The following is a 13524-nucleotide window of genomic DNA, read 5'->3' as shown; positions in this document are numbered from 1 at the left end:
GCTGGATTCAAGATTACCACAAACCGTCAATTTGTAAACAATGCAATATCTGAGAAGCACAGTGAAACGAGGTATGCCTCTAGTGAGCAAGAGGCAAGTGTCTGCTCTACAGAAGTTTCATGGCATGAGTTCATCTGCATAACTTTTGCTTTTCCATGGTCAGCTCTTGTTCATTAGCCATGATCAAAAATTGGCATTATCTGACAGATAACACTTTCCTGAGTCCAAAAAACCTTTTATTTTCATGTCACATCCATATTTATTGTCATACTTTATGTGAACTCAATGTAAGACCTGAAGAATGTGAATTTAAGATAACATATCTAATCTAATAAAAGAGAAACATGGTAATTAGCCATACGACCGCTACCCTTCCCATTGGCTAATCAGCGAGATATGCAAATTAATCGCCAGCCAAGATGGCGGCTAATTTGTAAATGTAGGCTCCAAGCCATGGACTGAGGCTTTAGGCCTGGGTAAGGGAGGAGCCAGCCAGTGATCGTTGAGCCAGCGATGGTTGATGGTGGCGATGGCGGGGGAACCAGGGTGGAGCCAGCCAGTGATCGTAGATGGCGGCGGTGGCGGCGGGGAGCTGGGAGTGCCCTGGCCCAGGCCTAAAACCTTGGCCTGAGGCTTTAGACCTGGGTCAGGGAGGAGCCAGCCAGCGATTGTTGATGGCGGCGGAGGCGGGGAACCAGGGCGGAGCCAGCCAGCGATTGGCTGCAGTGGGAGCTGGGGGTCCCTGGTCCAGGCCTAAAGCCTCAGCCAGAGGCTTTAGGCTTGGGCCCGGGAGGAGCCAGCCAGCGATCGTTGATGGCTGCGGTGGCAGGGAGCTGGGGGTGCTCCGGCCCAGGCCTAACGCCTTGGCCAGAGGCTTTAGGCTTAGGCTGGAGAGGAGCCAGCCAGCGATCCTTGATGGCCACGGCGACTGGGAGCTCGGGGTGCCCTGGCCCAGGGCTAATGACTTGCCAGAGGCATTAGGCCTGGGCAGGGGCCAAACCAGCAATTGGTGTGAACTACAGAGGAAACACCTTTTCTGACTGCTGATTGGTTAAGCTCCCTGTATGCCACTGGTAATATTCTTAGTAACTTGGGTAATAAGAGTCCAAAAAGTGATCTAAGGTTTTTTTTACCACACTCCTGGAGAAAAAAAGGAAGGTCTGCTGCTGGAGGGTTAAGAAATGTCATATCCTGTCCTAGCTGGTTTGGCTCAGTGGATAATGCCTCGGCCTGCCCAACGCAGATTCTGGGTTCAATTCTGACCAAGGGCATGTACCTAGGTTGCAGGTTCCTCCCTGGCTCCGGCCCAGGTCAGGGCTCATGCAGGAGGCAACCAATCAAAGTGTTCCTCTCACTTTGATGTTTCTCTCTGTCTTTCCCTTTCTCTTCCACATTCTCTAAAAATCAATGGAAACATATCCCCAGGTGAGGATAAAGAAAGAAAGAAATGTCATATCCTATGAAAGACACTTCTTGAAAATGCCTAAAGAAAGTTGTCATTTTTTCATGGTAAAAGGACTGGAGTCCGTATTGATGAAAACACCTTGGTGGCTGCGGTGTCTGGCAGTGGCTGCAACAGTGCAGTGATGGGGCTGGTGCCTTCCCCTGATCAGCCCGGTCGACTCCCATAAAGGGAGGCCAGACTGTGGCTTAGGCCCGCTCCCCAAGGGGAGCAGGGAGCAGGTAGTAGGACATCCCCTAGGGCTCCCAGTATGTGATAGGGGGCAAGCTGGGCTGAGGGAACCCCCTCCCCAGTGCACAAATTTTTGTGCACTGGGCCCCTACTTTATAATAATAATAGAATAGAAAAAGCAAGTCCACGACTAAAAGTAGTTTCCTCATCAATAAAATGGGAATAATAAGATTATCTTTTTATACAGTTATTATTTGTTTAAGTACTAGTATATGCAGATACTTATAAAATTAATTAGATGACATAAATGGTCAACTTTATTTAATCATAATAATGTTGTCACATACATTCATTATTTTCAATTCTTATGGCACTCATTTGTTAGTGATATTTGATGAAATAGAACTGCATTTTTTCTTTTTAATATGAAATGTTTCATACATACGAAGAGGACAAAGAAAAGAATAAAGCATACCTCATGCATACATCATTCAGCTTAAGAAATAAAAAAATTCTAATACTTTTGAAGCCTAGGCTTGGAAAAATTTCATAGCAGCATGAAAACAATATGTATTCTCCCTTGTGAGTACAATAAATATGGTACTCATCAATTTAACAAGTTTAGTCTCCTGGGCACATATATACATATCTAAATTTGTTGATTGTATTGTTCAACTCTCCTCTATCATTATTTATTTTTTATATGTCTGGTCTGTCGATTACAGAGAGAGAGAGGTGAGTAAAATATCCTACAATGAAGATGAATTTCTCTGTCCTAGTGGTTTATAACTTTTTTTTACTTTGTATGTTATTATATGCACTCAAGTTTAGAATTGTCATGTACAACATGAAATTAATACTTTTTAAATAGTAGGTTAACCTCTTTATCTATAGTAAACTTTTGCTTTAAATATTGTATGTTTGGCCCTGACCGGTTTGGCTCAGTGGACAGAGCGTCAGCCTGTGGACTGGAGGGCCCCAGCTTCGATTCCGGTCAAGGGCATGTACCCTGGTTGCGGGCACATCCCCAGTGGGGGGTGTGCAGGAGGCAGCTGATCGATGTTTCTCTCTCATCGATGTTTCTAGCTCTCTATCCCTCTCCCTTCCTCTCTGTGAAAAATCAATAAAATATATTTTTTTAAAAATAAACAAATATTGTATGTTTGGTATTGTTCTTGTTAATCTTTCCCTGGGATATATTTTTTCAATCACTTATTTAAAACATTCTGTGCCTGTATAGTTTGGTTATAGCTCCTCTATACTGTATTTAACTGATTTTTAAAAATCTAATGTGATGTAATATTTGTCTTTCTCTGACTGGCTTATTTTACTTAGCATAATAATCACCTGGTCCTTTCATGCTATCTCAAGTGGTAAAAGATCCTTCTTTATTACTGCATAGTATTCCATTGTGTATATGTACCACAGCTTTTTTACCCATTCATCTACTGATGAGCACTTGCCAAAAAAAAGACAAATATCATATGATCTCATTTATGTGGAATCTAATGAACAAAATAAACTGATGAACAAAATAGGTCCAGAAATATGGAAGCATGGAACAGACTGACACATTTCAGAAGGAAGGGGCAGAGGGCGCAAAAAAGATTAACCAAAGAACTTACTGGTATGTGCATATATGCATAGTCTATGGACACAGACAATAGCGTGGAAAAGGCCTGGGGTGAGGTGGGAACCAGGTGGAGAGGGGCAAAGGGGGAAAAATGGGTGACATCTGTAATATTTTCAACAATAAAAATAAATTTTAAAAAATGTAATGGGATGATCTCTGTATTTCTATAATGCTGTAGTCACTGTGATTCCTGATGTGCTGGATTGTGTCTACCATCGCATACCATCACTTCTAATTATCCTGCTTTTTATATGTTTGTTTGTTTCAGTTTTTTGTCTTCTTTGGAATGCTTTTTTTCTCATTCCATGTTTTTCCCTCTTCTAGTTTGGATATCATATGCTCTATTTCAGATACTTTTGGTGGCTACATAGCTAAATTTTTGTTTTCAGTCACTTGTACAAAAGTTAAAACACGTTCTTGGTCACAGAGACTCCGTACATGTCGCTGGGGCAGCTGTTTGTGTCAGAGCTGTGTTACCCCTCTGAATTACTGCTCCTATTTCATTTTTCTCCTTTGAGGATCTCCATACTTTCTCTCCAACTCAAACACGAATTAAAAAAGTATTCTTTTAAATATTTTCCAGCATGTGTGGCAATGGAATTTTTCAGGATTTTTAGTCCTCAGTATGAACTTGTTTGTAAATTTATTGTTTGTTTTTCTTAAAATGGACTATGACAAATATATATATAATCTTTCCATTAAGCAAATATGCATTGGCTACTGTTAAGGAGGTATATGTCTTCACTGTCTTGCCAAACTATTCATTTCTAATTCAATTTACTGTTTGGTAGAAGAGAGATGTCATTTATAGAAATAGTAATAATATATGGTAAACAAAAATGCTTATGAATAACCAAGTGAAATGCTATGAGATGGCAGTACAGTTAGGTTTCATCTCAGTGGTCAGTGTCCTGCACACATATATTATATAAATGTTTCCTGAAATATATGGCCTTTTAATTGGGTCTTATGGAATGGATAAAAGTCTTGTTTGAATTAAAAAAAAAGAGAGAGAGACTTTTAATTGCAAACCATTATATCTTAGTATAAAGCATACTATCAGGAGTTGTCAAATGGCCTATCATCTGTTTTGGAAATAAAGTTTTATTGGAATTTAGTCACATTTATCATTATGCATATTTCTATGCTATAATAGTAGAATTGAGAAATTGCAACAGAAATTATGTGTCCTGCAAATTCTAAAATATTTACAACCTGGCCTATTACCATATAGTTTGCCAACACCCATACTAAATTGTGTTCTGTAATACAAAATAAGTTTATAGGGAAGCTTTCTTTAGTTTAGCTTTCTCCTCTTTTGTATTTTCTTAAGTGGATTTGATTTGGTGCTTCTCACAATAAATGCTAATTCATGGACTCCCTCTACACTTAAAGTCTATTTCTGTTTCTTTGATTTGAGGTATTTTCTTACTCCTACCCCTTAATAATTATTTTCTTTAATACAAGTTTTAAGATTTTCAGTGCTATTTTGTATGGTTACTTTTTGAATAATAGATACCCACAGTTCTTTTTTACTCTGCTATGCTTTTTTTAAATGTAATGTATCCAATAACTTCAATAAATTGATCAAGTATTCCTGCATTTATCAAATAACATATCACTATATCCTTCTATAAACTGAAATTAACTAGTCTTTAAGTTGAAAAGGTTTCAGATTCTAAAGTACTTTATGTGCTTTAATTATGGGAATTAACTAAGGAAAAAATGTCAATGGGCAAAGCAGGAAAGGTATTTCAGAACTTTAAAAGTAATCAGTAAATTTCTGCTCAAAAGCTATTGATGTCAAAAGGAAAACATAATGAAATCCCAGTACTTCAAGTGCAGTGCTTGGACTTAACTTACTTGGTTCTGTTTCCAGGGAGTACCAGTTCCCCACGGCTATGTTAGATGTGGTGGGTCAAGCTAACTGCCTGAGTGAGCAAGAGCATGTGTGTGTGTGCTCCGTGTCCTAGGGAATTCTCACACCCAGCAAGGGAGCTCTGATACTCAGATACATTGGATTAGCCACTTCCCAGGAGCTTCTCTTTTGGTGTAATAGCCAGTGACTGCTGGCTGGGCTTAGGATGACTCTCCCAGTTCTCATTTACAAAACTAAGGCATCCTCTCACTGGGGAGTCCCTGGATATCCTAATGTTCTATACAGAACAGCTAATGGTTTCTCCTTGTAACGATTTAAGATTGAGGGATTTGAACCGATGTGGAGGGGAGGGGACTTGAATCATATTAACTGTAAATGTGGGGCGTGTAAAAACCTGAATATTTACAAGGTGTGGTTTACAACATTTAATGTGACTTGGAAGAACCACCAAGTTAAAATATAATGTATAAGCTATCATTCTGTATATTTTATCAAATACTTGAAGCAAAATACACAGTTTCTAGGAAGTAGGGGTGAAGGAAGATACGTTGTAGAACACAGATTGCCTAGCAACATAGTTTAAAAGGTCCCCCCCCCCTCAAGTATGGATCATACATAAATAATGGATTATGGAATCAATTTACTGTGACACTTTTGAAAGATAGTAATCAGTATTAAATTTAGAGTAAGATAGAAAATATCAGAGAACATCACATATGGTTATTAGGCTGAGTATTTTGCATAACTTTTGCTTCGATTATATACGCACAGGAGTGGAAGGTGTTGAGACCTAGCTGAAATACTTTGAAAGCTATCTGTCTAAAAGAGGCAGAGGCATGGAGCTGGTACATGAATTCCACTGTTGGAAACAAAGAGTGATTCTATAGAGTCTGCTTACATCTGTGTGGTTCAGTGCAGGTAAAATTGGGACTAATGGAATACATGCTAATGCATTTCTTACCTTTGTAGGTAAGATTAGTGGAGAAGTTGCTTTGTATGTTTTGCTTTAGTTCAAGTAGCTATGAATCTATTCTGTTTGGAAAAAAATTTATTTTTGTCTTCCATCATTTATTTAGTTTGCTATCATTCTCTCTTTTGCCAGGAGATTGCATCAACAATTTGAAAGCTATAAGGAACAAGTGAGAAAAATAGGGGAAGAAGCACGGCGTTACCAGGGCGAGCACAAAGATGATGCTCCAACTTGTGGCATTTGTCACAAAACAAAGTTTGCTGATGGGTGCGGCCACCTCTGCTCCTACTGCCGCACCAAATTCTGCGCCCGCTGCGGAGGCCGCGTGTCTCTGCGATCGAACAACGTGAGTATTCTGGGGGCGTGAGAGAATTGTTGAATGTGGATACCAATCTGTAGCTTCCCAAGCAGAAATAATGCTTGCATGTTAGAGAGCAAACGCGTGCATAAATGTACACGTGAATATGCCCCTTCCCATTTCGTTCTTTTGTTTTTCATAAGATTCACAGTAGTGCAGTAGTGATGAAAATAATTCATAAAAAGATAGTTTCTATATGTTGTATCTTTTTAAAAAATATATTTTTATTTATTTCAGAGAGGAAGGGAGAGGGAGAGAGAGAGAAAAACATCAATGATGAGAGAGAATCATCCATCAGCTGCCTCCTGCTCTCCCCATACTGGGGATTGAGCCCGCAACCTGGGCACATGCCCTTGACTGGAATCGAACCTGGGACCTTTTAGTCTGCAGGACGAAGCTCAATCCACCAAGCCAAACTGGCCAGGGCTATATGTTGTATCTTAATAAATTATTCCCATTCAGAATCAACTGATTTTTCTGTAGAAGTAAATTTATTTTATGAAGAATGCAGTAAACATAGATATAGTATCATGAGTTGTAAAACTTGAAAGGTATGGCCAGTTCTTGTAAAAAACAAAATAAAACAAAAACCCCCTTTAGTTTCTGCAACATTGGTTTCAGATTGAATGAAGGTAAAATGCAAAGTAAACTGTATGACATTAAATGTAATATAATTTCATATCATGATAAAGAAAGATAGTGCTTATTTTATCTCATGGAAATTATTCAAATTTTTAAAGAGTATGTTAAAGCATTGTAATGTGCCTTTTAAAACTTATTTGTTCTCTATGAGTTATAGTCTCAACTTGATGTAGTTTCCTTAGTTGCCTTAAATAACAGCTACTCTTCCATTATGCCAGTGCTTTAAATATATTCAAAATTCTGAGGCAATAAGATGCTAATATAAGGGACTTAATATTATACTTTGTGAAGTACTAGATTGATTCTAATAAGTATTTAGTTTAGAACACATTTTAATGTTGTACTTTATTATATTCCAAATGTTGATACAGTGGAATTATTTATAGGGATGTCTGTATGAGTTTTCTTTGATACAGATCTTCAATGTATTGTAGAAGTTAAGGTTATCACAGACAATAGTGTGGTGAAGGCCTGGAAGGGGGGTGGGGTACAAGGGGCCAATAGGGGAAAAAGGAGGGGCATCTGTAATACTTTCAATAAAAAAATAAAATTTAAAGAAGATTATCATATACCTAAATAATTCCCATTGTTTGTTTAAAGAATTTCACATATTATCTAATCATGTGTAAACTTTAACGTAATACAAAGTTATAATTAAAAATAACTGGAGTGCTTTAGGCACTTTTGATATCTCCCTAATTTGGAAAATCACTGTTAAAATTACACTGAACATCCCAATCAGCATTGTATTTTTGGGTAGTGTACTTAAGTAGTAGGTAGGGTATTCTAACATCTTTTACTGAATTAAGGCATTCAGTAAAATAGATATTATACTTTAACGTGAGCCTACTATTATCTCTGTGGCCTTGGGAAGATAATTTAATTAAAATTGTTAAAATTAGGTTCTTTATGAAATGTATATTTTTATGTTTTATTCTTATAGTCACATAAGTTTTCGTTTTTACTTCTAAAAGTTCTATGCCACCTTAAAGGCTTTCTAAAACAACCTTGAGTTAAGATATTGTCTGACACATAAAAAGTGTGCAAGACTTATTTGTTAATTTTCCCTTATTTAGTATTCTTAAACATACTGTTTTGGAATGAATTCTCACAAACCAGACCTGGGAATGATATTTTAGGGTGCAAATCGGCTGAGTGTTAATGCTGACTGAGTGTGTTTAACTTCCTATTATAAGTTTGAGGCAAACTAATATAAATAGAGTTAAACATTTATATATTAAAATTATTAAGGTTAAACTCATGTTTTAAAAAGGAAAGGTGTTCAAAGAAAATTGAGCTAGGAAAGAATGCTTTAGAGTAGACAGTCTGTCCTAATGTAGTTCATCCATTTTTACTAAACCCAATCCAATTTTGGAAAAAATATTAAAAAGAACAAAATTTAAAAAACACACACACAACTTAAACTATTTAATCTTGAACATAAGACAAAAAAATGTAAAAAGTTGTTTTTTTGTATGATAGTTAAATGTTGAAATGTGTATTACAAATAAATATTGCTTGTGGAATAATTTATGGTTAAAATAAAGCATTTTTTTAACTTTTACTTATTATAAACATTTCTCATTCTTAGATTTTTTTCAATTTGTAACTAAATATTTTAATACTAATTTTATAAAATTATTCATACAAATGCATTTTAATGTATCCTTTAATAATAGGTAGACTATGTTAGTGAATTAAGCTTTCTTTCTGAAGAATGTTTTAAATGTATATTTCATAATCCAATTTCTAAAAATTTTAGAAATCATAGTGCCCAACTTTTGTATCTAGCATATAGCAGGTATATACGTGCATTTTCAATGAAAGATTGAACAATGACTATTTGGAGGGAAGAGTAAACATTTAATTTTCAATATATGTACCTGTGTTTTAACACTTAAGAGTGACATATAATTGTTTTTCTTAAAAATCTATTTATTAATATATGCCTTATTTTTGTTTTTCTCTTCCTCTTTCTTCTTTCTTTATTCTGCTTCCTTGGATGCTTTCACAAAGGAGGACAAAGTGGTTAGAATCCATGATTTCTTTTCTATCATTTGTTATATAATGTTGTGAACTTTATTAAGTGAATGTTTCACCTAGTATTATTAATCACTATATTTCACAAAGAAGTTATATGCTAGAAGGAGCGCATTCCCAGTTCTCATGGGGAAAAATAATAAAATGAATATCTAGGAACATTACAGAGTTTATATTAATAGGTAAAGTTTGATTAGTTTCCATTCATCGAAATGGTGATATTTAATATAATTTAAACCATTATGAACTTATATGTCCTCTTAGCTCTCTGATTTTTTATGGTGATTCCGTCTGCTGTCAGGAGCAATAAAGTCTAAGGGACTTGACCTTTCTCAGCACTCGGTAGATGCAGAGGTAGATCATTTGAAACTTTACTGCGAAGGAATGGAATGAACTGACTTACTGAAGAGAATGGATGTAATTTAAACCAAGAGCTCAAAAAAGTGATTTTTCTATAGAACACAAGTAGCAGAGTTGTCATATTAAACCACATTTTATACCATTTTCTTCTCCCTCGTGCATAGAAATCACACCCGAGGGGAGTGAAAGGTCACTTTGAACTCTTATCTGCTGTAGAAACCACAAGAGGCTGTGCTCAGGAAGATAGGGTCCAAGTGGAACCTTCAGTAAGCCTGTCCTTTGAGTGTACACTATACACTTTCATTTGGTGTAAATTACAATTTCTCCATAGCTCACTGAATTCCCAATATGAGACTGAGACAGTGAGTATTTGGGGTTCAATATATCAACTCAGCTGCCTTTGTTCAACTGTTTTCAAGTTTAAATGATGTACTGCAGTGCATAAGTAGCAAGCATGACATTAAATTGAACATTAAGTGTGTTTTAAAATTTGATGCTAGTATATGTTCAGCAGTTCTTTTCTGTGAAAAGGAAATCAGATTGAAAATTACCTAGTTTGTTTTCACTAAATGTGTTTGTCTTTACCAATAGTGGTACATGAGATCATTTGGGGGGCTTTTATTTAATGTAAAATATACTGTGTTAGAAAAAATATAATTAGAATGATATATCTTTGGTGTCATGAATATTATTACTTTGGATGAGTCCACTTTAAAATAGATAATTTTTAATTCCTTTAACTAGTAAAAGTTTAAGTGAATAATCATGCTGGTGTTATGTGCACTTGGTGTTAAGACGTCAGCTATTCTTGCAGGGCTGGCCAGACGCATTGTCCCTTTAACGACACTTCCCATAATGGTAGGTTATTTGTGCTTATTATGGCAATGAGAGTTTAAGTGAACTTTGTGGTTTTCAGGCTAAAAATAGGGAGGAAATACCTGTAAAATGCCATCACTTTTAGTTATTTTCTTCTCTTGATTAGAATGCATATATCAACCATTTATTTTTAAATAGTTTGTCATCTGTCATAATTTTATTAAAAAGCTTTTAACCTATTGAGGTTGTTCAATGAATTGCCTTTCTCATCAAGAACACTGAAGCCAGCTCTTGTCTTACCTTTGTTAAAATAACTGAGTATTAAACAAGTTACTTAATTGGTGGTTCTTTCCCTATTTCTCTGAGCTCTTTCATTTTTGGTAGAGAAATTATAATTTACAGGTGTGTGTGTGTGTGTGTGTGTGTGTGTGTGTGTGTGTGTTGGTATGAGTAGAAAGGGAAGAGAATGGCACTTTTCTAAAGCAATCTTCTTTTTGATCAATATAAGATTAATGAGTTCTACTTAGTTTTAAATTGCTGAATAAATGTGACTACAATATTAGTGTATATGATCTGATCTAAGCTTAGCTAACATAATTCTTCCTTTTATTAACTCCAACAAAAAGTATTATTGATCACATATTTTACATCCTGGCAGTGTTTTATTTTAAAACCACCCTTAGCCTGAAACAAATCTAACACTATCTTGGAAGCTTGCGTACTTACATATAAAGAAAGTGGCTCTCATAAAGAATCACCTTGCATTTGACATAGGTAATAGCTTATAACAGGAGATTATTTTATACAAGTGCACACTCTCATAGGTAAAATTATCATCATTTACTTCATTGAAAGTCCTTCCAGCCGCTTTAAATTGCTTTTGTCTTTTTTACTGTTTGGTGGCAGAATATTGAATTTAGATAACTCTTTTGATAACATTAGCACTTTGCTGTTGAACAAAATGAATTGAATCCTCCAAATTCAGTCCTTTACTGGTTATGATTATCTTTAGTATTTTTTTTGGAGGGGGGAACAGGGCATAGGGTGATTGATTTGTGAATACAGCAACTAAAAATGAACTTGCTACATTTCTAAATAACCTTTATTTTCACACAAAGAAGTGCCAGGCTTCATAAGGTAAGACTATTTTGTAATAAACATCAGCAATACTATGGAAAATAGAACCCTACCTAGTTTTCTTATTCTTTCAAACTGTGAAAGACGCATATACCTACTTTTTAAACAAGTGTAAAAGATACATTTTTATATCAAGATAGTAACTAATGAGTCATGCTTTTTAAAAACTGGCTACTCATGGCTTTTAATTGCTGTTTGCTTTTAGAAATCATGTTATCTGATGCATTGATGAAGCAAGTATAGTTTTGTACAAAAAGTTCATAAAAGACAAGGTGGGGTGAGATAGGTCAGTGGGGAGTTTGTAACTGGAATTTTTTTTTAAATCGTAAGTTGTTATTTATGGGATGATCAATTCTTAACAACATAAAGAATTTTACCCTTACAGATTTTGCTCTTAAATACCAAATTTATGATTCTTTTTTAAAAAAAATCTCTTGTGCCCTGACTGGTTTGGCTCAGCGGATAGAGTGTTGGCCTGAGGACTGAAGGGTCCCGGGTTAAATTCCAGTCAAGGGCTTGTACCTTGGTTGCGGGCACATCCCCAGTGGGGGGTGTGCAGGAGGCAGCTGACCGATGTTTCTCTCTCATCGATGTTTCTAACTCTCTATCCCTCTCTCTTCCTCTCTGTAAAAAAAAAAAAAAAAAAATCTCTTGCTAGGGTTAAAGAGAAGCAAGTCAGTAGAATAATAACCATTTTAAAAAATAGTGTGAATGATTGCATTAAATATTTATTCTTATTATGAAAAATCTTCTCTCAGAGTTACCCATATTTAGTCCATGGCATGATGAAGTATGTGATCGTGGTTTTCAAACTTCATTCTTTTGAGAAAAGCATCTGTAAAAGTTTTCCTGGACCCACTTTCATGATCTCTTTTTATTTTTCTAGATGATTTAACAATGATTTCTCTGCAAAAATGTTCTATTAAAGAGTCTTTCAAGAAATATAATATAGGCCTAAGAAGGAAGTTTATAACTATAGATAAAAATATCAATAAGTAAATGTTAGGGTGGATCAAGGGGAGAACTTTCTCTAAGTAATTTAATAGTTTAACTTTCTCAAGGTGTCTCTTCTCATTTTGTTGTGCTTGTCATAGAGGGTAGTAAAACGTTAAACTGTAAAAACTTTTATGTTGGGTAATTCAGAAAGTTGTAAATTTTATTCCAATTCTGTTTTAGGAATTTGCTATATTGTTTTCCAAGGGCATGGAATTTTAATTTCTTACATGTAGCATTACTATTCTGGAAATGTTTGCTAATAGTCAATAATAATTAGGAAGTTTATGGTTCTTGTTTTGCCCCCAACCTGAAATCATTGTTTAATACACTTTAAAAAATTTGTTTCTGGAAATTACAATTTCACAAGCCAGTGTTAAATATGGATGCATATAGTAGCACTAAGGGAGTTGAGGCAGGGTGTAGAAAGTAGCCTCTTCTAGTATAAGGAAGCTTTCACAAAGTGAAAGGTAAAACCATGGTAAAAAGCCCCTAATTTTTGGGAATATCTCTTCTTTATATACCAAGGAGTGGGATTGCAGGTCATATAATAGCTCTATGGTTAACATTTTGAGGGACTGATGAAGTGTTTTCCCAATCAGCTGAACAGCGATGTTTGAGGGTTCCGATTTCTCCACATTCTTGTCAACACTTGTCTGCTTTTTCCCCCCATAATGATCATGTTTTGTGTGAAATAAAATGATATCTCATTGTGCTTTTCATAAAGCTGATTTTAAGCCAAAGTTTTATATTTTCAAGGATTCCCTGTGATTGTGTGGACTTAGGTTCTTGAATAAAAATGTTTCTAAGTCAGCAATTTCTTGAGAATAGATTTTCTTAAAGGACAAGCATCTTCAAAGTATTAGAAATTCAGCTTCTTTCTTCCCTCTGGATTCTTTATTTTCCTTACATTAGAGTTATGTAAGTACTTATTAATCTATATAAATCAATCAGAACAGGAGCTCTGTTAAATTTAAGATAACTTGGAATCTAATTTCTGGCCAGACTAGCTATCCCTAGGGTGCACACAAATTAAGAGATTTTTTTATTGCCAACTGAAGAG

At 35.5% G+C, this 13524-nt stretch overlaps 1 protein-coding gene across 32 annotated transcripts in view; it reads left to right on the top strand.

The window, feature by feature from the left end:
• RIMS1 (regulating synaptic membrane exocytosis 1) overlaps nt 1-13524 on the top strand; it is a 413878-nt gene that overhangs the window by 193170 nt on the left and 207184 nt on the right. For 28 of the 32 annotated variants that reach the window (XM_070418243.1, XM_070418247.1, XM_070418291.1 and 25 more), the window contains 2 exons: nt 6248-6461; nt 9132-9143. In XM_070418243.1, coding sequence (XP_070274344.1) covers nt 6248-6461; nt 9132-9143 — 226 coding nt within the window. The remainder of the gene's footprint in view (nt 1-6247; nt 6462-9131; nt 9144-13524) is intronic. The other 4 variants (XM_070418292.1, XM_070418245.1, XM_070418250.1 and 1 more) reach the window with 2 other exon arrangements.

Source organism: Myotis yumanensis, unplaced genomic scaffold (genome assembly GCF_028538775.1).
Source record: "Myotis yumanensis isolate MYYU_CA2020_CCGP unplaced genomic scaffold, mMyoYum1.0.hap1 SCAF_6, whole genome shotgun sequence".
NCBI classification, from domain to species: Eukaryota; Metazoa; Chordata; class Mammalia; order Chiroptera; family Vespertilionidae; genus Myotis; species Myotis yumanensis.
The sequence above is the reverse complement of the archived record's forward strand: the minus strand, read 5'-3'. Positions and strand labels throughout refer to the sequence as shown.